The sequence below is a fragment of the Limanda limanda genome, chromosome 15 (assembly GCF_963576545.1).
Source record: "Limanda limanda chromosome 15, fLimLim1.1, whole genome shotgun sequence".
NCBI lineage: Eukaryota > Metazoa > Chordata > Actinopteri > Pleuronectiformes > Pleuronectidae > Limanda > Limanda limanda.
The window spans coordinates 8,625,275-8,648,377 of NC_083650.1; the positions used below are offsets into that span (position 1 = coordinate 8,625,275).

The 23,103-nt window shown below is 41.6% G+C and overlaps 2 protein-coding genes across 2 annotated transcripts in view; one reads left to right on the forward strand and one right to left on the reverse strand.

Annotated features, from left to right (window-relative positions):
* Positions 1-13,245, forward strand: part of LOC133020646 (VPS10 domain-containing receptor SorCS1-like) — a 46,189-nt gene extending 32,944 nt beyond the window's left edge. The window contains exons 20-27 of the mRNA XM_061087287.1: positions 347-480; positions 589-712; positions 1,286-1,398; positions 4,902-5,036; positions 8,703-8,802; positions 9,854-9,962; positions 11,094-11,248; positions 13,187-13,245. Coding sequence (XP_060943270.1) covers positions 347-480; positions 589-712; positions 1,286-1,398; positions 4,902-5,036; positions 8,703-8,802; positions 9,854-9,962; positions 11,094-11,248; positions 13,187-13,245 — 929 coding nt within the window. The remainder of the gene's footprint in view (positions 1-346; positions 481-588; positions 713-1,285; positions 1,399-4,901; positions 5,037-8,702; positions 8,803-9,853; positions 9,963-11,093; positions 11,249-13,186) is intronic.
* A 4,794-nt stretch (positions 13,246-18,039) lies between these two features.
* The window catches only part of sorcs3b (sortilin related VPS10 domain containing receptor 3b), a 40,637-nt gene continuing 35,573 nt past the window's right edge, over positions 18,040-23,103 (reverse strand). The window contains exons 25-27 of the mRNA XM_061087765.1: positions 22,629-22,734; positions 22,386-22,546; positions 18,040-18,104 (exon numbers count right to left, since the gene is read on the reverse strand). Of these exons, the coding sequence (XP_060943748.1) occupies positions 18,040-18,104; positions 22,386-22,546; positions 22,629-22,734 (332 nt within the window). The remainder of the gene's footprint in view (positions 18,105-22,385; positions 22,547-22,628; positions 22,735-23,103) is intronic.

Sequence of the window (23,103 nt, forward strand, 5' to 3'; positions counted from 1 at the left end):
TGAGTGTCACTCACTCAGGCTGCGTGGGCATGAAAGACGCCTGTTTGTTGTTTCCTCATTGACAGAGAAGAGCGGCGTTTGTCAGTTTGAATTCACCTCATTATAATGGAATCCAATGGTGACACTTTTATGGCAGCAAAAAGCATCAAACCATCCACAGGCACTTGTCAAACAACAACTCCTCCACCATCATCGCTGTGTTCCCGAAGTCGATGTTGTGCCAATATTTTTCCCGCCTCAAACATGTCATCGGCTTAAAGTCTCAGCATCCTGGAGGCAGAGCTTTTTCGTCTTATGTAAGAGATTTTAACAGAAGTTGAGAACTTCTGTGTTGTCTCTCCTACAGGTCAGCTCGAGCAGGTCCAGCTCTCGGCTCCTTCAGTGGTTGTGAAGAACAAAGCAGTGAACCTCACCACGCTGCTACGGCCCGGCAACGTGGGAACAGTCATTTATTACTGGTGGTTAGATAACAAAACTGAGGTAAACCCTAATTTCTTATTCTCAGCCACACTTTCAATTTTCTGAATGAAATGATAGACTCATGAGTCATAGCACATCTCTCCCCCCCCCCCCCCCCCCTCTCTTTAGCCGGTTGTGACCCTGGACGGAACGATGTCTTTAACTTTCTCTAAAGAGGGAAGTTACACGGTCACCGTTCAGGCTTCAGTGGGCAACACTGTCCATCAGGACCAAATGACTGTAGCAGTTTACGGTGAACCACATATTTTCATTTTACTTTACTCACCACCACACTTAAACGGTTTCTTGATATAATAACACAGGGGAAACTAAGGAGTCAGCTTTGTGTGTTATAAGCACTGAATTACTTCTTACTTGGTTTACCTTCACACTATGGCTGATAATGGAAATGTTGTTGTAATTGAAATTGTTTTGTCTTATTAGCATCATGCTGTAAGAGTAGTTGTATAAGCTTATGTATCAGAGTGTGACCAATTGTGTTTGTGCAAAAATTGTCTTTTTTTATTGAGGTGATATTTTCATGGTCAAGAACATTATATAAACTTTGGCCTTATTATAATTTTGTGTTCTGACAATAGTTTGAACAATCACAAACACACATGTATACATTCAATATATTTTCTTAATGTATGTAAACATTTTCTTTCTTTATTATTATTTATTGTTAAAGTTGTTTTGCTCTCGGCATTAAGCTACAGGATTGACTCTGCCTACAACCCCTACAACATAATTGAGCTGTTATTTCCACCTAACGAGTACAGAATGAAGACGTACATTAGCTGAATTCAATTTCTATCTATTTCAGATTATTTCCAGTCACATGTCTTGGCCTTCTCTTCTAATTTGGACGAGCTGAACCCTGGGGTGTCTGAGTGGAGGGAGGATATCTGCCGAGTGGTGAAGAGCTCCATGGTTCAGGTCAGTTCTTCAGCTGCAAGCTTCTCCTATAAAACACTCAGACATAATAAGAATTGACCCAAACTCCAGAGGAGCTCGTCGTGGCAATTAGGAGCTTCGCACCAGCCTGGAGAGAAAAGCTTGAGTCTCTGTGTACTGAGACGATGACATTTCCTTGCCTGGTAATGTTGCTTTCGTAATGTATGCAAGCGGCCCTGTGTCAAGCGTTGCACTTCACTGCTTGCGGTTCCCCTAACCTCCCTTGCTGTGTAATTAGTTGTTCACCTCTGTGCTCTGGGTGACAAATGAAAGGAAAACCCTGAAGAGTGCAGTCATAACAAATGCAGATGCATCTTTTCTTCTTGTATCCAGTATTGGGGGGAAAAGTCATGCTTGGGCTTTTGGAGAGGATGTATATTGTGGTGTATCTACACGTCCCGAGCAAACACTTTCAACATGGTTTGTTTTAAAACCTCAGTTCTTCAACAAGGCTCCTGCGCTTCATTTTGAGAGACCCAGGCGCACTAGATATGGTTTAGTGGTGGTTCATTAAATATCTTAAGTTTGGGGGTTAGATCTGGATCTCTGAGGGAACCCAGGTGGAGACAGGCAGGTGTAGCTGTAGGTCACTAGTGGACGCGGCGTGGCAGAGCAGAAGGCCGTTTGCCGCGGAGGCAGGCATGTGCACAGACATTTTGGGGGTCAGGTGCTCAAACCAAAAAAAAAGGGCACCCATCGCCAAAATTATTCATGAAATTAAAAAATAATAATAATAAATAAATAAAAACTTACTGATTCTCCCTCATTTGTTTTACTAGTTGATGGCCTGATCCAATATAAAAGAGAGATGCTACCCTGAGCTGCTTGCTGCAGTTCCCTGTTCTTCTGCTTTTGGAGTCTGTCTTTTCTTGGCATTATGCTGCAAATTTTGTAAATGAGATAAATCAATTTTGTGCATGATAATCAAGAGTGACTTACATAATCTCTATAAAGCTGACAACACAGTACACACACATTTTTGTTTACTGTTTTCTGACAGAGTTGAAGTATAAGCAGCATTACACTAATAATATACCTCACGTAGCTCAACTTAAGACCTACCTTTCATTTCAATAATTATGATTTTAAATTAAACAAAACTAGTTAACTTGTCTAATTTGTAGAACAGTAAAACTGCCTTTAAATTCTCTGTCTGTCTGTCTGCCTGTCTGCCTGTCTGTCTGTCTGTCTGTCTGTCTGTCTGTCTGTCTGTCTGTCTGTCTGCCTGCCTGTCTGCCTGTCTGCCTGCATCTCTCTCCCTCTCTCTCTTCATTAAACATGACAAACGTCAGTAAACAGCTGGAAAGGTTTTGAAATCACGGATTTCCTGAGTTTTTTGTTAGTTTATTTTTTAGGAAAAGTCGGACCAGTTGTGACGTAAGGTGTCAGCGCTTATGTTGTGGTTAATTCATCACCAAACAACGTCGGGGGATTGTACACACAGCGTCATTACCTGTTTGTCTGATGCGGCGGGTCAGAGGAGAAGTGGCTGCAGCCATTTGGCCCTCAGCGCTGCATGAGGAGGAGGAGGAGGAGGAGGAGGAGGAGGAGGAGGGACGGGCCAGCGGGGGCTTGTGACCGCCACGGAGCATGTCGGGGCAAAATTCTCACAAGAACTCAAATAAATGCCCCGTCAGATATCAAAACACATTGGGGGGAATTGATGACAGAGAGAGTAATTTTTATTATTAAATATTGATGAACGAGGAAAAAATTTGACTCCAGCAGAAAGGGCACTTTTCTCATCCAGGGCAAAAGGGCAGGTGCTTTAGCACCACTAGGGGTCTATCTGTGCACGTGCCTGCGCGGAGGTCCTGGCAGCAAGGACGCAAATCCTCAGAATAAACACTTGAGTGGCCGAGAGTTTAGCTGCCACCGTGGTATTCCTGACAACATGGCGATGGGAGGCTGGACTTCTTATACTGCTGGTGAGGAGTAGATCAGGGCCAAGAGTGGAGTTTGATCAAGAGGGTGAAGCTGCACCCACACAAAACATCGGCTCAATCCCAATGTCCACCACCCGAAGGACTCAAACCCTGAACCCTCACAGACTCCAGAGAGGCTTCAAGGGCTCAAATAAACAGGAATGGCACAGCTTTGCCAAGTTTGGGACTTTTTATTTGATGTTGTTTACTTTCTTCACGGCCAAACAGCTTGAGGGAGTGATTGCCTGACATCAAGGTCCAGGCTCATGGATTACGGTGGACGAGAGTTCATTCTTAAATAATTATATTACTTTATATAATTAGCATCGTTATGCAAAAATAGAAAACGAGTTGGACCAGTACACACCTTATGGTTATGAATCAGAATTGAGCTCTGTGTTTATCCTCACATGAGAATTTTTTTTTCTTGTAATGTCATCGTTGGGATTGGTTGCCCCCTTCCGTGCTTGTTTGTGTTTCTGCTGCAACATTTAACTTCACCACTAGATGTCACTAAATCCTACACTCTAAACCTTTAAGGGAAGTGTGCATAAAGGGCTCAGAGGTTGGACATTGCAACTGGGTCATACACAGACAGATGGGAGGAGGAGACACTGTGGAGGACAGGGTGAAACATTCTGACACAAGGGAAACCTGGAGCCATGGCTGAGCTGTGGCAAAGGCTTCATCAACCCATCACAAACTCAGATTCCGGATCTCAATCCAGCTCAACGCCTACGTGATACTTTGGCATAAGCGCTGGCCCAAAATGCAAAATGAGAAAATATGTTTTGGTCCATTTTTGTTGTTTGTTTGTAGAATTCAGACACTTAGAGAATCGATTACAAGAAAGAAATTGAGATGTTGTTGGAGGCTCAACATGGAACAACATCTAACTGAGAGACTTCATGTTGTTTTTTTCCATTAATTTGTCTTCCATCTGTAGCACTCACCCACAATCATTATGAACATCACAGTTTCAGATGAATAATAAAGTGCAATAACATCAACGCTACTACAGCTGCCATTTGCTTTCCAAGAAAACGAAAGCCGGTGCTTTGAAGAAGCCTCAGGTAACGTGAGCCCACCGCGGTTAAGTGCATCTGCGTTTTCCCTCCTAGACACTACAGGGATGTCAGAAAGCAGCAGGTTATGAAAAAGAGCAGAACACTGAGCTCTATATATAACCGACAGTAGCCCTCAGTATGAAACATTCACTTTGACCTTCTGTCTTGTCAGATATTACCCAGGTTTACACCTGGAAACTGACAGCAGAACTCTGCTTATGGCGTAAATGCACTAAAAGCATTGGCCTTCTCCGAAGACTGTCAAACTGCACTTGCAGGTTTCCGTTGATCTGTGCATCACATCTGGACAGAGGCTGGTACTTAGGCAAATGTTACGTGAGGCAGAAAGGCTGCAGTAGGTACTCATTAATACAGGCAACCCCCCCCCCACCCCCCTCTCAAGAATCATACCTCAAGCCCCAAATCGTAGAATGTCGTCCCCGAACATTTCCAATCAAAACCCTGTTTAATGAGTTTCTGTTCTTTATTAAAGGTCACGGGAATCAGCGCGGATCAGCTCCTGGTCACCGTGCTTCCAGGTTTACCGACCACGGCGGAGGTTTTTATCGTGCCTGAGAGGAGGTCAAGAGACGGAGCCGCGGGTGGAAAGTGGGCGCACCTTGATCAGGTACCGTCTCATCAAATAGGTTTTAATGGTCCCTGGCAGATGCTCGCCACTATGTTGTGTTCTGTGTGTAATTAAAGCGGCATAAAAGTGAGATGAGTGGGTTGAGAGGCTCCGGAGAGAGAGAGACCGTCCCTGGAGAACATGTTCTTTACTTTAGAGTGTCACACAATGCTACTGAGTTATGACTTTGAGCTGCTGTTGTATTAAAAAGGGAACATATTTTATGATGTTTGAACACTGCTCCCTCGCTTGAAGGCTACAATGAGTTTTGAAGCTTTATTATCGAGTGGGTTCATGTGAAAAACTCAATACTTGCACAGAAACTTAACTATTAAGTGACTTATACGGTTAATTACATGTTATAGACACATATAGACACATAGTTGGTCTTTTTTTCATTACATCATATTATTCCTATCATAGTCTTATCGCAGATAAAATTGAGTTTCTCCTTATTTTTATTAACAGCTGTAGACCAGTTGGAGAGTTTTCCCTTCAGCCTCCTGCCTGACAGAGTTCCTGTTAGTTGCCCTTAAAGTTAATTATCCTGTGTCATGAGTTCATCAGGGACTTTCGACCCTGTTTATCGCAACTAAAGAGCAAAGAAGCTCTGCAAATATTTCCTTTTGTCTGAAAAAGAACAAATCCCCTCGCTTGTTTTTTTCCCAGTGTAACCTCTTATTATAGAACTGTATATAGCTGCAGTCACGCTCAATTATATGGAGCGACGCCTGTGACAGGTTGTGGGCGAGTTCAGGTTCAGACAACTCGAGCTGCGCTGCTCTAATCATGTGACACGTGCCTCGCTCTCCACAACCCAGCAGTCTGTTCAAGCTGCAGAGATTTCCCATCGCTCCCCTTGCTCGTCAATGCCCCTGCTGCCCTGCTTCAGTATCGCCTGTCGATTCAGCTCCGGCAGCTTCCTGGCCTCCACCTGCCGGCTCCGACAGGGGAGTCAGAGACATTTGCTCGTCTTACCACATACTACGAAATTCAATCATCAGTTGGAGCAGAGACACCAAACTCTCACTTCTGCTGCTGCAATAAATATTTCAAACGGGAGTTGTCTGACTGAACTTGTGAACAGTGGAGTTGCCTTTTGGATTTTCATGTTGCGGTATATTATCACGAGGATATTAAATGTCTTTAATCTCATTCGCAGCAGTTTAGCTTATTTACTGAAGTCGTATCTAACCTGTAGGTATAGGGAGATTGTTTTTGAAGTATGCATATGTTCCAGAGATGTTTCCAGGAAAAGTTGACATCTTAATTTCACTGCCTTATTTGTTGTGCACAGGACTTACTCTATAGTACTTCAGTGGGTGGTACTGTGATCTGAGCGAGTATCTGTTCAATCTTATATCCCACGCCCATTTTCCTCCTTTATCTCAGATACAATATCACTTGAAGTGAAATGAGGCTGAACATTAACTGTAATTTTCATCATCATTTATCCTTTTTATTACATTTTTTTTTGCATTTCACATACCTTGAAAGTTTCCTTCCTTCCTTGCAGCCACTGGTTTCCACTCATTTCGGTCTGGGGTGAAAATCCACTTGTGGAGTCTTCGGGCTGGTTTGAGTTGAGGTAATACATCACAATGAGCCTTGCGTCTGCAGTTATATTTGTCAAAGTAACATTATCTTAGCACGGTAACATAGTTTTAAGTGCAGCTTGGTTAAGGAAGTCTGCGCTCCATTGCCACGCAACAATAAGGTTAACTTTGACAAAAATAAAGGCAGACGCGAAACTCGCAGTGATGAATTATCAAAGACGGCCGAGTTTTAAGTCTCCACGGATGTGTTTTCATACCAGGGTGAAATGAATGGACTCCACAGGCCGCGTGGTGGGTAGGGAAAACGCTGTTACTTCCTGGAGAAGGTCTGCGGTAATGAAGACTGTACGATAATGAAGACTGTACGGTTTTTGTTGTAATTGGGGTAAGAAATGCAAAAAAACACAACCTTTGGAGTGGTTCATTAAGTGAAAATACAGAGAAGAGGAGCAATATGTTGTGGCTGCACTGTTAATATCATGCAGGTACATAAGATCTCAGCTCATAAGATGCTTTCAAACCTCAAACTCACTTTCTAGTTTCTAGATTAAACCTCAAAACAAACAACTGCCACTGAATTCTGCCCCATTTTGGATTTCACAATAGTTTAAACCTGCAGCACGAACTTCTCTTGTTCATTTAGGGTTGTTTTCCTCCCCCTCTTTCCCCCTAATTGCACTCATTTGTTTCACAGACGCTCAACCTCTCTGAAATGATTTTATGTCTTTATCGCTTAAGTGCTAAATGGCTTAATGTTCCCAGTGTCCCCATGCGCTTTGAGTTCCAATACCGTTGACAGAGCAACGCACAATGTGGACACCAGAGGGCAATGTCCTCCCACGTAAAAGCACAGAATCCTTCAGCGTCTCAGTGCAAGACACCTCTCAGGAGTTGAGACACTTGCATAAACCTCCAGATAATAACACGGCCATGATCGTCTGCAGCCACCGTGCTTCGTGGCTGTTATTATTTTTTCTTAGAATAAAATAAGATTCCTGGATCTTCACAGTTGATCCCTTATCGAGCTGCTCAATATGTAAACAAAGCAATTAACCAGAGCCATTTTCTTAACGCACCAGCGAGACAGGCTCATCTATTCATCATAACGGATAGGACCTCGATGTATCACAAGTAAACATCATTTTGCTGGCTCATAGTCAGTCTTGAACTAAGTTAATAGGTATTTAATTACATTGATGCATCATATAATTGGCAGCATCGGGGAGGGAGACGAACTGGGGCAGGCGGCTTGGATTGGGAATTAAAGAGATGTATTTATCTAAAGCCTGTCTGATTACCTGGCAGAACCTCACAGACAATAGGGTAATAAATCTTCAGTTCACTGTTCTCATCTCCTGTGAATGACTTGCAATGTGGATGCACTGAGTGAATGTGTGTGTGTGTGTGTTTGTGTGTGTGCGTATGTGTGTGTGTGGAGCAGCTTATTAAAATGTGTAATAGATTTACTGACCCTGATTTGCCACTAGAACAAAAAGTAATTATTCATACTGTGTAGAGCAGTCTAATTTTAACCAGTGGAAAGATTTGAGAAAGAGCGAGATGGAATTAGTGAGGCATTGCTAAGGACTCAAATAGGCTCCGGGAAGGCGTTTTGCTCTCTTGTTAAATGACTGCTTCATCAAGGTGTGAAAAACAGGAGGCCCTTCAGGGAGAAAAATAAAAAAAGTGTGATTTTATTATATGAGGGCAAATCCTTTGATTTACAATGGCACCGACTCACTGAACTTTTACATCACTTAATCATGTTGTGTTGGAAATAGGTAAACCTGAGGAGTTCCCTGTGGTAGAAATAGCAGGATTCATTTTGTTAAATGTCACCTCCGCTCCGAAAGCCTGCCGCCCTTTCTCCTCCTGATAAGGTTTCTGTCCCAGTTTAATAGCCTGCTGCTGTTTCTGTGCAGCAGGTTTGGTTTCTCTCCTTGTGTCATATCAACGTTTGCACCTCTTTAGAAAGAGGCAAAAATTCCGATTCATAATTTAGGCTGTCGGAAGAAATGACTCGCGGATGAAATATTGATGACTGTGGAGTATTGCTGTGCAGCCGCGGCTAACACGGTCCTCTCTGCTCTGTCACTCCTCCTCCTCGTAGCTTTCTCAGGTTCTGCTAAGTGCTCTGAACCAGGACCTCGTCCAGTTCACACTCAAGCCGGGGGTGCAGGTGAACGTGTATGCCACGCGGCTGTCTCCGGGTGAGTCTGCCTTGTCTGCCCCACACTTACCTGAAATAGCTAATGTTAGCCTGAGCCATTTCGGGGGGAAAGCGGTGCCTTTTGAGTGGTTGTCTCTTATTTTAGGCCACACATTGTGCAAGTCTTCCAGTCGGGAGATAAAGATGAATAGTAGGTCTGCAAGGAAAGAAACTACTTTTAATATATGTATCCAGGACTCCATGGACAGGAGTAATGGCACCGAGTGGATTTTCCCGGTGATATAAAGTAGCTTAATCTAACCCTCAAAGAACTAGAATGACCCTACTTTCTGCATGTTCCATTGCTGCCCATTCTTAATATTTTAGATGTATTTTATTCTCATATAGTGCTGAAATCAGGTAATAGTTAAAGTAGCTGAAAGAAAATCTATCAGCAACTATTTAATAATGTAGTTTATCAGCATAAATTACAATGTTTACTGGTTCCAACTCCTCAAATTTGAGAATTTGCTGTTTTAAGTCGTTACAAACACATTATCTATGACAAAATAATAAAAACCAAAAGTCAACTTATACATAATGGATGTTTTTCACAATTTTTTGGACATTTTACTGACTAAAATAATAGAAGTGGTGTAGGCACCCCCACCAAGGCCCAACAGTCCTCTTAAAACGCTGCATTTAAATTCACTAGATATGGATTTTTATCTGGATTTGTACCAAATTGCACACACTCATAGATATCACAGCTCTAAATATGCCAGATTTTTAGATCGATGAACTACTCCCTGGGAAATACAGTGAAAAAAAAACGAGCATATCCCGGAGTATTAGAGAAAATCAAAAATAATTCCTCCATCTGGCCCCTGATCTGGAAACATAACCTCCTCTGCAGAGGTTAAACCACTAAGTGTTTATTGGACATCAGCTCTCCTGCTCATGACTCTCAAACATCGTCAAAGACAGCGATGATTCTCCTCTGTTGTATAATAGGATTATTATATAATTTATATCCATATAAGATGGAAAAAAAAAAAAGCATTTGCCCTGAGTGTGCTCTCATTTTCTCTTTCACTCTTTCTCCTTCAAAGCTCCTCTTGTGGACAGCAGCGATAGCAGCCACAGCGGCACTGCAGTCATCCTGCTCGTCTCTGTCGTGCTGATGGGATTGGCTGTGTTTGTAATATACACGTTTAAAAGGTACAGTATATACTGGATGTGATATATTGTAACCACACGCTGAGCACAGCCGCTGGGGAAAACAGCTAGATAGGTGTGAAAGCATATCGTCGGGAATATCAACAATAAGATAATGTAACTGCTGTTTTATTTGTGTGTGTGTGTGTGTGCATGGCGTGTGTTTGCATTTGCATAATAGCTTTATATAGAGTCGGCCCCATTATCTACAAGCTAGCACCTCGCTGCTGAACTCCCTAAAAGTTTCCAGAAGTATCCCGACCCCATATATCTCTTGGTTTTGGTCATCCGCGGCGCAATAATAGCTGGAGGAATAAGACGATTCCCCTCTGTCTCAATCTGCAGAATATTACAGGGAATGACAGTCTAATCAATTCTCCCAGAGAGCTGAATGGGTGTCATAGTCCTGCAGTTATCAATATTCATCTATCTGACAATGTGAGGGTTGACCTTTCGGAAATGCTAAACACAGCCATTCAAGGTGAGGCATCCTCTGCAGAATGGCAGGGAAGGTTGAGGAGATAAGTCCTGAGACAACATATATTATACAGTGAGGGACATACAGTAAATAGCATCCTCCGCCGCAGGTAATCCCACGTCAGTCACCGGGGGAACGCTTCACTCTGTCGGTAGTTTTTTGGGGGAATTTTTTTTATACTCATTATAAAGTAAAAGACCACTTAACGTTAACTTTCTGGATTATAATTACTACATTAAGAAATCAACGTTGAGTCTAAAGCTGCCTCAGATGTCACAGCACCAGCTGCGGCTGCAAAATCACAGGGGGGGGAGATTCTGAAATTAGAAATGCAAGATGTTAGTTTTAAGCAAGAATTGGAGGGGGGCGGGTTAGGGGGGGTGCTGCATCTGAGGGAATGAAAAATTGATTGAAAACTGAGGTGAACAATATGAAAGTGAGAGAGCAATGCCCAGTGGAACGCAAAATGCCCCAGTTTCCAGCTTTCAGGCGATCCTCTCCCATCCTCTACCGGTTAAAAATAGCACATGACACATTATGCTTAGTGAAAACATTAGTGAAACAGACCTGATGGCAGGTTTCCATTAAGTTGCCTTTTTTAAATAAAAAATCTGCTTCTTTTTTCTTTTTTTCTTCCTCCCCTGCACGGCCTCCAGGAAGTTTCCCGGCATCAACACATACACAGCGGAGCAGCCTGACAAAGAACAAGAGGTCATCCCCACAGTGACCTCCATCGCCGTCCCAGACCCTGAGGGGGACAAGCTGACTTCACTGGATCATGTGGATGTACAGCTGGACTCAAAAAGCAGAGGTATTCATTTATTTCTCCTTTTAAAGCTACAGGCACACCTCAGAAATACACAGGCTTTATTCAGATTGTTGGAAAAGTGAAGGTTGTCTGTCGTATTCTATCAGTCAGGCTGTGGTTTTAAACCTGTAACGGACAATCAACAGAAAGACTGTAGTTTCACAACCGACCAGTATCTTGGCAACTGGTCATAAAAACGCCCAAAATAGCTCAAAAGCTCAACACCATTGTAATTACATTTTTGTGGAATCTGGCGGGTAGAGGTTCTACTTCCCCAGGTTTTGAGATAAAGAGATATCTATGTGATATCGACTGCCGCACCATCACAGTGGAGTTGCGGGAAATTTCATTACGTGTTCCGACAGATTTTTTGGGGAAATGAAAATTTAACATGGGCACTTCTTCCCTGGAACAATTTACCAATTTCTCGTGCTAATCCGTAGAACGCAATGTGAACTGTTTTTTGTTTTTCCTGTAAAAAAAAAACTAAATAAGTTCAGGGTGAAAACATAAAAGCAATTTGAATTTTCATTCCATTTCCCCTTTCGCTAAATTGAAGCTGATTTCGTTTGGACTTTTTCTTCGGAAGTTGCAGAAGCAGTGATGCTGTGTGTGTGTCTGTGTGCTAATGTAGTTGTCATCATTCTGAGCACTGATTTTGCTTTTCATCTTGCAAAGATTTAACCACTTACTGTGAGGAAGCAATGGAAATTGTTCATAAGAATAAATTAAAGATTCTTTTCTCCTGTACCTTTCCACCTTTTGTTCATAAACATAAACTCTGCTGCCAGATTATTAGGTACAACCCAGAGACTGTTTATATAGACTGACGACACGTCTCCACTTCCTCTCATTATCCAGAAATTAAGCCTAAATATCCCGGATTCAAACACCACCATCCTTCACAATCTGGCCAGAATATGCAGAGTTGGAATTGGGGGGGATGGAGCCACGGCAGCACGCTCTCGACCAATCACAAGGCGGTCTCAGCTGTCACTCATCCTATTTTTAAAGCATATAACTAAGCAATAACTAATAAAAAGCAGGCTTTCATGAATAATGAGCACTTGGACATACCTCAGTGTGACCTAATGTGACAGAGACAATTGAGTTATTTGACATAGAGGAGGGATTTATGACCTTTACCACAGCACAGCCACCAGGGGGCAATTGAGACTCTTTTGGCTTCACTTCAGGGACCTGTCATGTCATCAATCTTTATAAACAGTCTGTGGGTACAACTGAAAACAAATATTTGATTCTTACCTAAACAAATGTGAAGGAAACAAAAAACAAATCAGCAATTCATCATCCACCAGACTAGGAACTGCAGCATCACTGCTATTAACCACTGGAAGTTCCAAATCGTTTTAATGCTCTGATCGTCACAAACATTTCATCTATCTCCTTTGCGTTGGATTTGTGGCAGCGAACAAAAATAAAACTCTGTGAATCATCAGATACTACGGGGAAAATCTGTTTTCTGTGAACTTTGCAATATAAAGCAGATTTTCACTTGTTGTGAAGCGCTGATGCGACTCGTACTCCCCTCGTGTTACCGTTCAAGTTGCCAAGATACAGTCATTACTGTGCGCTGTACTTATTTGCCAGCCTGAGTTTGACATAGTGAGGTATTAGTATTCACAGGTAAGTGAAGCAGAATCAAGAGCGAGCTAAAGTGATGAAATGTCTGGGTGAATTATTTGACCCAATAAAATAATTAGTGCATCAGGAAAGTAGCGGAGTGGTGAAAGCATTTTCATCAAGAAATATCTATGAGGTTCCAGCTGATTTACCTCCACCCGCAGCTAAACAATCGACCCATCCAAGATAAATGTGTTTGCCTGCAAAAAAAAAAAATAAAGAAAATACACCCGCATGCAAATGGCTACATAAAATTCCTCCTGTCTTTTTTTTCTCCCTTTTCTTCTCCCTCGCCAGGCTACCTGCCATCTCACACAGACATCAAGCTCTCTGATGAAGCGCCCCATGTGTTTTAATGTTGAGAGTCTATGACCGACTCAAAAGCAATACATCTTCTTTGGCAGTTACTTCCAGCAAGCTATGAAACCACGGTCACAATGAATAGTCTCGAGTGTTTTGCTACCCATGCATGGATGGACCAGTTCACACTGTGTTGCCTAATCCCTCCGAGGAGACTGTACAGATTTATACTCGCTTCTTGGAAGAAAAAAGAAAAAAAGGGGGACACTTTTTGACTGAAAATACTTGTATTTTTGCAAGGACATTGATCTTTTTATGTAAATAATAACATCCATAATGGAGGAGGTAAAAGTTATTAGTCTCAGCTGTGTTACGGCTGCGTCTGCTCAAATATGAAAATATCAACCGGGGGAACAGAAGTGATGTGTAATAATATCTATGCTTTTACTCCCGCTCTTTGGGGCTTGTGTTTGTGAAGTTTACTTTGTTTAACTATGTGGAAGTAGCTTATCGGGGCTAAGACAGTGAGGGAAGCAGATTCATTAAGCTCTGTACAATCAGTTAATCTTATCAGCACATTCCCATCAAATGAAAGCTTGCAATATCCAGGAGATGAAGGAGGGGGGCCTCTAGTCCCAGATCTGTGTATTCCATCAAGTCTGTCTCTCTGCCGCTCCGAATGTTATACACGTCAACAACAATACACCAACACATGATGAAAGTGGATATAGGTGTAGAGAGAAGATGAGAAACGGAGCAATCCCTCTTGTTTAGGAGACTAAAGTTGTTTTAGTGGCACTGCAACAAAATGTTAAACCCACTTTAAAACAGATTATGCGCAAATCTTCTAATCTAAATCATGCATATGGATTAGAGTCGCGGCAGCAGCCTTACATTTGATTTGATTTACAGACAAACAAAAGCCATGACTTTTTAAACTTGCGCTTCATAGTCATTTGTTTGCCGGGAGCCTTTTCTTGTACATTCTGGTTTCTAGGAGAACAATGTTTGATATGATGTTTGTTTCCTCTGCGTTTAACAAAAGATGCCACAATGTGCGGCGTCTAACTTTTCTGTGGTGATGCAGCAAGAAAGAAAAAAAGTGCCACAGTTTTAATTAGTCATTCATTAAGGTTTACTCACTGCTAGATTCAGAGAATGCATCTTGGGCTCATATCCAAAATGTCTGATGTGTTTTTTTGTTGTTTCTTTGAGCTGATCTCAGTGTGAAGGTTGTGGTGCCCTCACATACAACTACACCAGGTTGGCTGCTATGTCTTATTTATTCTTGCCTGTTCGTCTTTAACCACGAGGAGACGAGCGGCTCCACATGGCTTCTCCTCTCAGTTTACAGTGAAAGCACAAGGAGGCCTGCAGTCTGTTCTGGGTTCTGGCCCCCCCGAGGAAACAGCGGACAAAGAGGGTGCAGATGTGTTCGTCCTCCTTGGCTGCAAGGGACGCGCAGATAGAGAAAGACGTATCTCCTGTCAATAAGCCTCGGCCTACACACAGAGCCACTGTCTCTTTGGGATAAGTACTGAAGTTTTTCTTCATCAAACTTTTCTTTTTAAGTGTTGTCAGCATCATATGTCAGGAAGACAAATTGACTAGAGGCGGCTCCATACTTCTTCCCCTCCAATCCTCCATTTGAGCCCGGAGCATAAATAAACTTGTGCTCACGATCAGATGAACTCTGTCTCCCCACACCGATTCATCAGAGGAGTTTTTACTTGGTGCTGGACTTTTATTTAACTCAATTCTTTCTGTTGTCCCACTAATCAACCTGTGAATATGACTGTGAACATATTTGCATGATGCTTTTTTTGTTTTTTTCTATTTCAAGTTAATTGAAACTATCTTTACTAGCAGAAAAATGAAATGTTAGAAATGTGAACTGCAGTATTCTCCATTTTCTCAAGAGGCCAGACGAGTCGTTCATTACAAGTGACGTGTTTAATCAGTGGCTTGTTACTGTGTTTTTCATCTGATCTTGCAAGAAGTAACCTTGGTTGCGGAATAAAGCAGAAACACAGCATTGACGCTGCGTGGCTGGTTGAACTCACTCATTTCAAAAAGCACGAACAGCTCATGTTTTGCCGTCCTCTCCGATCCGTTGGCTGCGGCTTTTAGTTGCGTTTGACTTTTGATTTAGTCCGTCAATCGACTTCATGAAGGGCAGAACTGTTCGACTCCGCCTCAACTGAAGCTTTGTCAGACTGACGCTTTCACTTTGTGGTACTTGTGTTTTTTCTGCTCGGTCTCTAACAAGCTATCAAGGTGCAAAAAATTCAGTGGAGCCGTTTTCCTGCCAGTGGGACGAGCGGGAGGACACTGAAAAGCACCGAGTAGCCTGGAATGATTCTAATGGGCTCGTTGCTCAACTCTCCCACTGTGCTACAAATTAATTATCTCCTCCACGGGAAATCGACACACACACACACAATCAAGGAAGATTTTCACAGACTGGGTAGTACCTTGAATGAAAAATGTCCCACAACAATAACCCACAGCAATATTGTGTTAGCCACAGTGTGAAATTGATGAGCATGTTTCCTTTCATTGAGTGCTACATTACAGTGTCTGGCTGCAGCGAATCATCCATTAGTGATTGTCACCGTTCAATTTGATTGTGCACCGCCGAACATCCCAGGGCAGTTAGAGAGAGGCCTTCGTGTTAATTCAGACTGAGAGCAGGAGCAAGAATAAGACTCTCGGGGCGCCGATGGCTGCTGGAGTGATGAAGATTGGTGTGTGTGATATGAAGCTGCTGAAGTGGCAAACAAAATGCAAAACAGGGAAGCAAGGGCCTGGTCGCTGCCGCGCTCGTGTGTGTGTGTGTGTGTGTGTGTGTGAGGACTCGTTTCAGCCAATCAACCGCTCAATCCTGTCCTCCAACCTCAGTGTCACTTTGCCACATTAATGTGCAGTACTTTAAAAGTTCTAAAGCCAGAAATTCTTCTTTGCGAAATCCTGTATCTCATCACTCGACTACAGCCGCGGTAATTGTTCCCATTAAATAGCAACCGCCTGTAAACGGTAAACTTGAGTGACGGAGCGATGGGGCTCAAACGCCGCTCGGTCGAGGTGTCAGATGGGAATCTTCACATGGGTGCTATCACACTTCTGTCCATTAAATCCTGCCGCAGAGCCTCTTTGGGATCATTAAAAGAGGTTTGCAGGGATGATACACTGTCTGCTACCAGGCACCTGCGTTTCCGATAAGGCCGCCGCTGTGTTGTAAAAACAAAGCTTCATGAGCCCATTTGTTTCCAGGTTTATGGTCACGGCGACGCGGCCATTTCTCATCCACTGACAGCCCGGGAAAAAAAGGCTGCTTCTGCATCACTCTGCTAAGGAAACAGAAGCCAGAACCATATTGAAATCTGAGAGTCTGCAAAGTGTCACTGTGGGTGCATGTGATGGAAAAGATGAAAAAAGAACAGGGTTCCATATAAAAATACATTTATTTTGAACAATTTCAAAATGGCCATTTGTTCACAGTAAGAAATATGATTCAAAACAACACGATGTGTCTTATCATTGACAAAAAGGAACAATATCATAGATCATGCACAACTCTTTTGGCAATTGCACGACTGCACTATTAGACAGGGTGTGTTAATAATGTGTGTAATGTGTAAACTTTAAAATCACCATGATATTTATATATATATATATATATATATATATACAGTACTCGCTCACCCTAAGTTAATGGAAAGTCTTTTATCACAGATAATTAGGGCATGCTACTGTAAAAAATACAAATTAAAAAAGGACACACAGCTGAAGGTCATGGACACATACTTCTGTCTGTGTTCGGTGATTTGACTTTACAATAAAGTAGAATGGAGCTACTGTATACATTTACATCCCATCTTTCTATATACAAGTTGCCAGACCCTCATATGTCCATACATGACGCTTTCTGTCATGTGCCATCCATCAAAATCCAAACTACACATTTCTTTCCTTCACATTCACATTAGTCAGAGTTTGACATTTTTACATATATTCATTATATTTACAACACAAAGACCTCTAGTTATCAGGCAGTAAATGTTAATGTTCATCCAGAATTTATTCTGAGTGAGTTAAAAGTGTCATATCCAGATAATGACTGAGCCTAAAATGGCCTATTAATTATATTTCTTTCATATGGATTTAGCACAACATGTCTCCTCTCTTCAGTGACAACTTTTATTTTTAAATTTGTATCGTAAGTCCCGTATGGTAATATAAAGGCCTAATATTGTCATTATAGCAAAGTTTATTATAAATATCGACAAGACCCTCGTGAAATTTCAATTGAAGTCAAAATGAATTCATTAAACTTACGCAAATAATCCTTCACATTCTTTCTCTCCAAACCTTTTCTCATTTACATTGCATCAATATTTCCACCCGACCCGTTGTCAATTTCCTTTCAGTGACTCAGCCTCCTACCCACATATTATCCTAATAAAAGAACCACACTGATGTCACAGGGAGCCAAGTAAATTGTCAGTATCGGCTGAATATTCATAAAACACCCAAATTAGTAATGTCACATCCGTGGCGGCGGCAGAGAACGAGGGATCCCTGATGTTAATTGGAGGTTTGGTGACAGCGCTGTGGCTGTTATTGGCCAATTTCAGCAAATTCACCGCCCTCGAACTAGAGGTCTCTGGTTCGACGTGTTTATCTTCTTCAGGTTTTTAAACTACATACTTACGTATTCTATCCATGTGCGTTAAAAACATGACTTTGAACGATAGCAGCTATCATCGTGAAATAAATAAATAAAAAAACAATGCAGACAAAAGCAAACTACCTCAGCACGATCGTGCCACACAACAATCTGTCCTTACTTAGACATTAGTACAGTTTGGAAATTCCCTCGTTACAATTCTCTCCATGTTTCTTCCAATTCCTCCTGAAAAACATGCAAACATAATTAGAAAAACACTGAATACAGGGACAGTCGACTCCTTCGCCTCCACATGCACATGACACGTTTCCAGCCTCTGAGATATTTTGGCTTCATCCCCCTGACACAGAATTCCTAGTGAAGTAATAACTGCTTTTAAACATCAATCAAACAAGCGAAAAATTCAATCTAGATTTCTCTAATCGTTTCACTTGAAGATCAAATGGTTTTTGCTCGTGTTTTTACACCGAATTATAAATTCATCACCCGGGCATCTCGGTTGAAAAGCCCCCTGTTGTTTCAACAAAGGAACATGGCCGATCCGAGCATGTGTGAGCGGCTGATGGAGGCCCCCGATAAGATGGAGCCGCTGTGACAAGAGGGGTCGTTCAGATTGTGCAGACACTGGCTTTTTCAAAAGGTGACATTTTCATCTTTCGATTGTGTCAGAATGTTTAAATGGAAGGATTTGTACAGAGCTTCATCATACTCATAAATCAGGAGATCTTTGTCTGTCCTTCTCAACAACCGCTCATCCCGTCAACTTCAAACTTGGCGGGATTGTTAATGAAGTGTAATGTTGACTCTGAAATGTTTTGCCGAGACCACAACACCAACCTCCAGTGGCGGATCTTTGGTTTTTGTGGGAAATAAAGGGGCCACAATTTACACAGAGTCCTTTATATGTTTAAATATGGATCCATGCAAAATTCCTGTTTCAGCAAGGTCAGCTCTATAGCTTTGAGCAAAGCCACATATCATTGAAAATTGTGTACACAATAAAAATGTGAATGTTAGTATCATTAATAAGTGACTTCTTCTAAGACTGAGAGGACAGGGCACTTCAAGGGCCAACCAGAGTTCAGCTGGGGTCAGTGCCCCATCTGGATCCACCCCCGCTAACCTCACTTATTTTTAACTGCACTGTAACATCTATAAAAATGGGGTGACTTCACAGTGATGTCACTAAATGTTGCTTTGTGTTTGTAGCTACAACTAATTATCCACAACAAAGTAAAGATCGGTTCAGATTTGTTAAAGAAAATAGGATTAGTGAGCATAGAGTATGAAGCATAATTAAAGATTTCAATCTATGTAGCTTGTATCACAATCAGATTGTGAAAAGGCAAAAGGTAAGAAAGACTTTGAAATAAAACAAACAGGCTCCTCATCCAAATTCTTATTATTACTGTTTGCTCTAAAACTTCAAAGTAAATTTAGATGCTACAGTGGGAGCCACTGACTCATGTTTGGCATGTTTCAAACATTTCTCTGATGATCCTCATCTACCAGCAGCAGAATTTCCTCCTGCATCCAGTTTGCCATTATTTTTTTATACATTTCATCCAAATCTATATATTTCATATGTTAATAGACACTGGATATATTGAAAATGCAAGAACTGATTATTTTGTGGAAACAGTTTTCATTTCACTGCAGTAACATTCATTTAGTTGCGTTTCTGGACGATGAATTTAAGTCATATATTTTATGTACGGTTTTGGTTTCCTGAGGGAAATACCTTGATATTTGGCTGTTAAATGCTCCACTATGTGCAGCAGATATCTCCTGACTGTGACTCTCTGCTGTTTTTCGGGGCTGAGATCATGATGCACAGTGGGTTGTTAGAGATTTTCTTTTGACTAAAACTCATTATTAGGATCCATAAAACCGGAAGGGAGCCGCAGATTCATTCTCTTGTTCACAAGCGTCCCATCGTCATTCGATAGATTATGATTAGGCCATTAAAATACTTATTACTATAAAAATACCTAAACATAGTTAGAACAAATGCTCTAATCTTCTTCCACAAATAAAAGTGTTGATTACAAAGTTTTTGAATAAGTATCACTGAGTAAGACTCGTCATTTATGAGCTGGTAAGTAGAAGTAACTTGATCAATTTATTTTACATCTTACACTTTTTACATCCAATGTCTTCTCTTTATATCTTAGGAGTAATTATTATAGAGTAGATGAATTCCAAAAAAGTTAACTTCCTCCTAGCACATGAGCATTGTGGGTAGTGTAATGAGAGACTGATAGAAATAGCTCAAGATTTGATTTCAGGGACTTCTTTTAAACACTTCTATTTCTGGGTAGACCTGTTCTGACGACCTCCTGTCTGGTGCAATTCATCATAGAGAAGAATCCTGACTTTCTTTTTCACAGCTTATTTATTTCCAATTTCTTCCGTCCTGCGAACGTCGACTTTATCACGAAACACGAGCCGATATGGGCCGTCGTGTGAATCATTCACAACCATCTGGTATTAACACAAATTAAGATCATAAACTTAATCTACTTTACGTCCAATTTTTATTTCAATCTTTCAAACCCTGCATTTAATCTCCAAATCTTCCTTTTGACCTTCATGAATTTGGACTATTTGGACTTGACTTCATAGCCTGAAGCTGAGTCGTGTCAACTATCGACGGCTAACAGGTTTTTCTCCTTCTTCTTAAAGCTTGTGAAGCCATTTGGACTAAAATGAGAACACATAAAACCACTGAACCCGTACATTGATTAAATTAAAGCTGGTTAATGTTTTTTTCCTCTGGTAGGGGGCATGTTTCCAGAGGCTGGAGCAAGACCTGAGGAAGGTGTTACACTTCATAAAATAAACTGCAATTCAGAAGAATATTGTGTTTAGACCGGGCGTGTTTTTAATCTACATGTCAATCTACTCCCAATACAATAGTGAGATATAATGATTACTAGTAATTGTGCTGTGAGTGGACAGTGACCTGCACTAGTGAGCTCATTTGAAAGCAGTTAGCTTAATTGTACACTTCTAAAAGGGATTGAAGTTTTGAGGGAGCCTTTGTATCGCAGCCAAAGTCAGACAGCACGAGAATCAAGCCACGCTTCAGAATGTTAATGAAATCTTTAAACAGCAGGTAGTAAATTCATTTAATCTACCGAGGCTCCAAATCAAAGACCTCTTGCTGCTCCTGCCCTTTTGCAAATAAACACTTCTGAAAGACGTCGAAACCGAGTTAATTTTATTTCAGATCAGCAAGGGCTTGGGAAGGTGGAAACAGCTGAGGGATGAGGAACGGCCAAAGTGCTGAGTGACCAGAAAAAAAGGCCTGTAGCCCACACATCTGTGTCAGGAGCACTGCAATGCTACTTTTGTCAAATATCCCCCAGCGTCTGCAGGGACCGAGCGCTTCTCATCTGAAAGACATCATGGCGGATGTCAGGCATAACGATCAGAAAGTTCACTTGTCACCGTGACGCCTGGTGACTGTGCAGATGCTGCAGTTGTGGGCGAGCTGTGCAATTTGCCCCCAAAAAAGAAGTGACATGCTGCATCCGTTCCAGAATCTCAGTTGTGAGTTATATATCAATGTACGGTTACATCAGTCACAGAGGAGCCTTTTGCATCCTTTAAATAAGACCGAGACGTATTTGTGTTTTTATGACTGAACCAAATACAGTTAAATTGTATTCAAAACAGATGCTGTTTTGATGTGATGTGTTTTGGGGCAATAAAACGTTAATCAGCATCATTCTCCTCCAGTGACAGTCATCCCTTAAATCCCATATTAGTGTGTCTGAGGAGCACGCTGGTATAAATGCTCTGTGTATAATTTACACTTGGCATTAAGCCTGCTGCACAGCTGCTGTCATATTTTCCTCAAATTCTGTAGTTGACTTCAAACGTAACAGTACATTTACCCATGAAGTACACGTACTGTACCTGAGTATTTAGCTTTGATATAGCTTTACTCTTTGTGAATTGTATAGGGAACTTTTAGGATTTATTTTTATTTTTCATTATTATTTAATTTTACACTTTTTCACAATAAAGTTTGCACACGTTTTTTGTGATTTCTTTTGACTCCACTGAAAAAAATGCATTGCTACAGTAGATTAATAGTAAAAAATTTAAAATAGCTCTAAATTTAATTGCGCACTACATTAGAATGCGGTTCACAGTAGTGTAAGTTAAACGGAGACATGAACTGTATAAAAATCTTCAGTTTCGAGGGTTGGCACAAGTGATGCTAATTACAACACCAGCAATAGATGAAACAACAATGATGGCAATCATCACTCCACACAGGGGGAGGAGCCTACGGCTGATGTTATACAAATTCAATTTTTTTTGTAAATGCACTGGTATCAGATCAGTACTCGGTATTAACCAACACACAAAGTGCAGGGATTGGAATCATGAAGGGATAACGGTGTCAGAACATCTTTAACTTTTTCAATAATAATGATCCTTTATCCTTTAACAGTTGTAGTATTAGAGGTATAAAGTGTGTCGGTGAAGTACCTCTGCTTCTGGCCTCCAGATCTTTTGCCATGAGCTCTTTCGGAGCCGAAAAATCGCTGAGCTTCACTTTGGACATGTTGTCGTTCGGACCGACCGTGCTGATCACCTCCGGCTCCTTCTCGTGGCTGTCCTCCGTCTGGACGTGGATCCAAGGGATTTTCCTGAGCACGAGGACAACCATGTCAACATTGAGATCTAAAGTTGTATTCAGTGCCGTTCGCTTTCCGAACAAAACAAACAGACCTTTTGAACTTGTAGATGAAGAACGCGGCGACGCCAACAAATACCACGGAGAGCAGCATCAGCATGGCCGACCCACTGTGGATGGCGTTTGAATCCACAAGTGGTGCTGAAAGGCAAACATGTCACACACGTGTCACATTTACAAACCAAGACAAATGTGTTTCTATTTTTTTTCTTCCCCTAAGCCATGTCTTATTTCAGGGAGATTAGGTTTATTATCCCATGTCATGTAACAACTGCTCGCACAGTTTGAAGAGCAGCTCTCTGCACGTTATCCCCTCTGGGTATTAAATGGAACCTTTAGGAGGTCCGCCGCCTCTCCCTGGGGTCCATCGTGCAGGTGAGCTTATGCATAGTCATGGCTTTTTAAATGCTGAGACGCAATATTCCCCTCCCCGCCCATCTTTCTCTCCTTCCCAGAGAAGCCTGTGAAGTCTGTGACCTTTCTGGATGATTTTAAAGGCAACCCAGACCT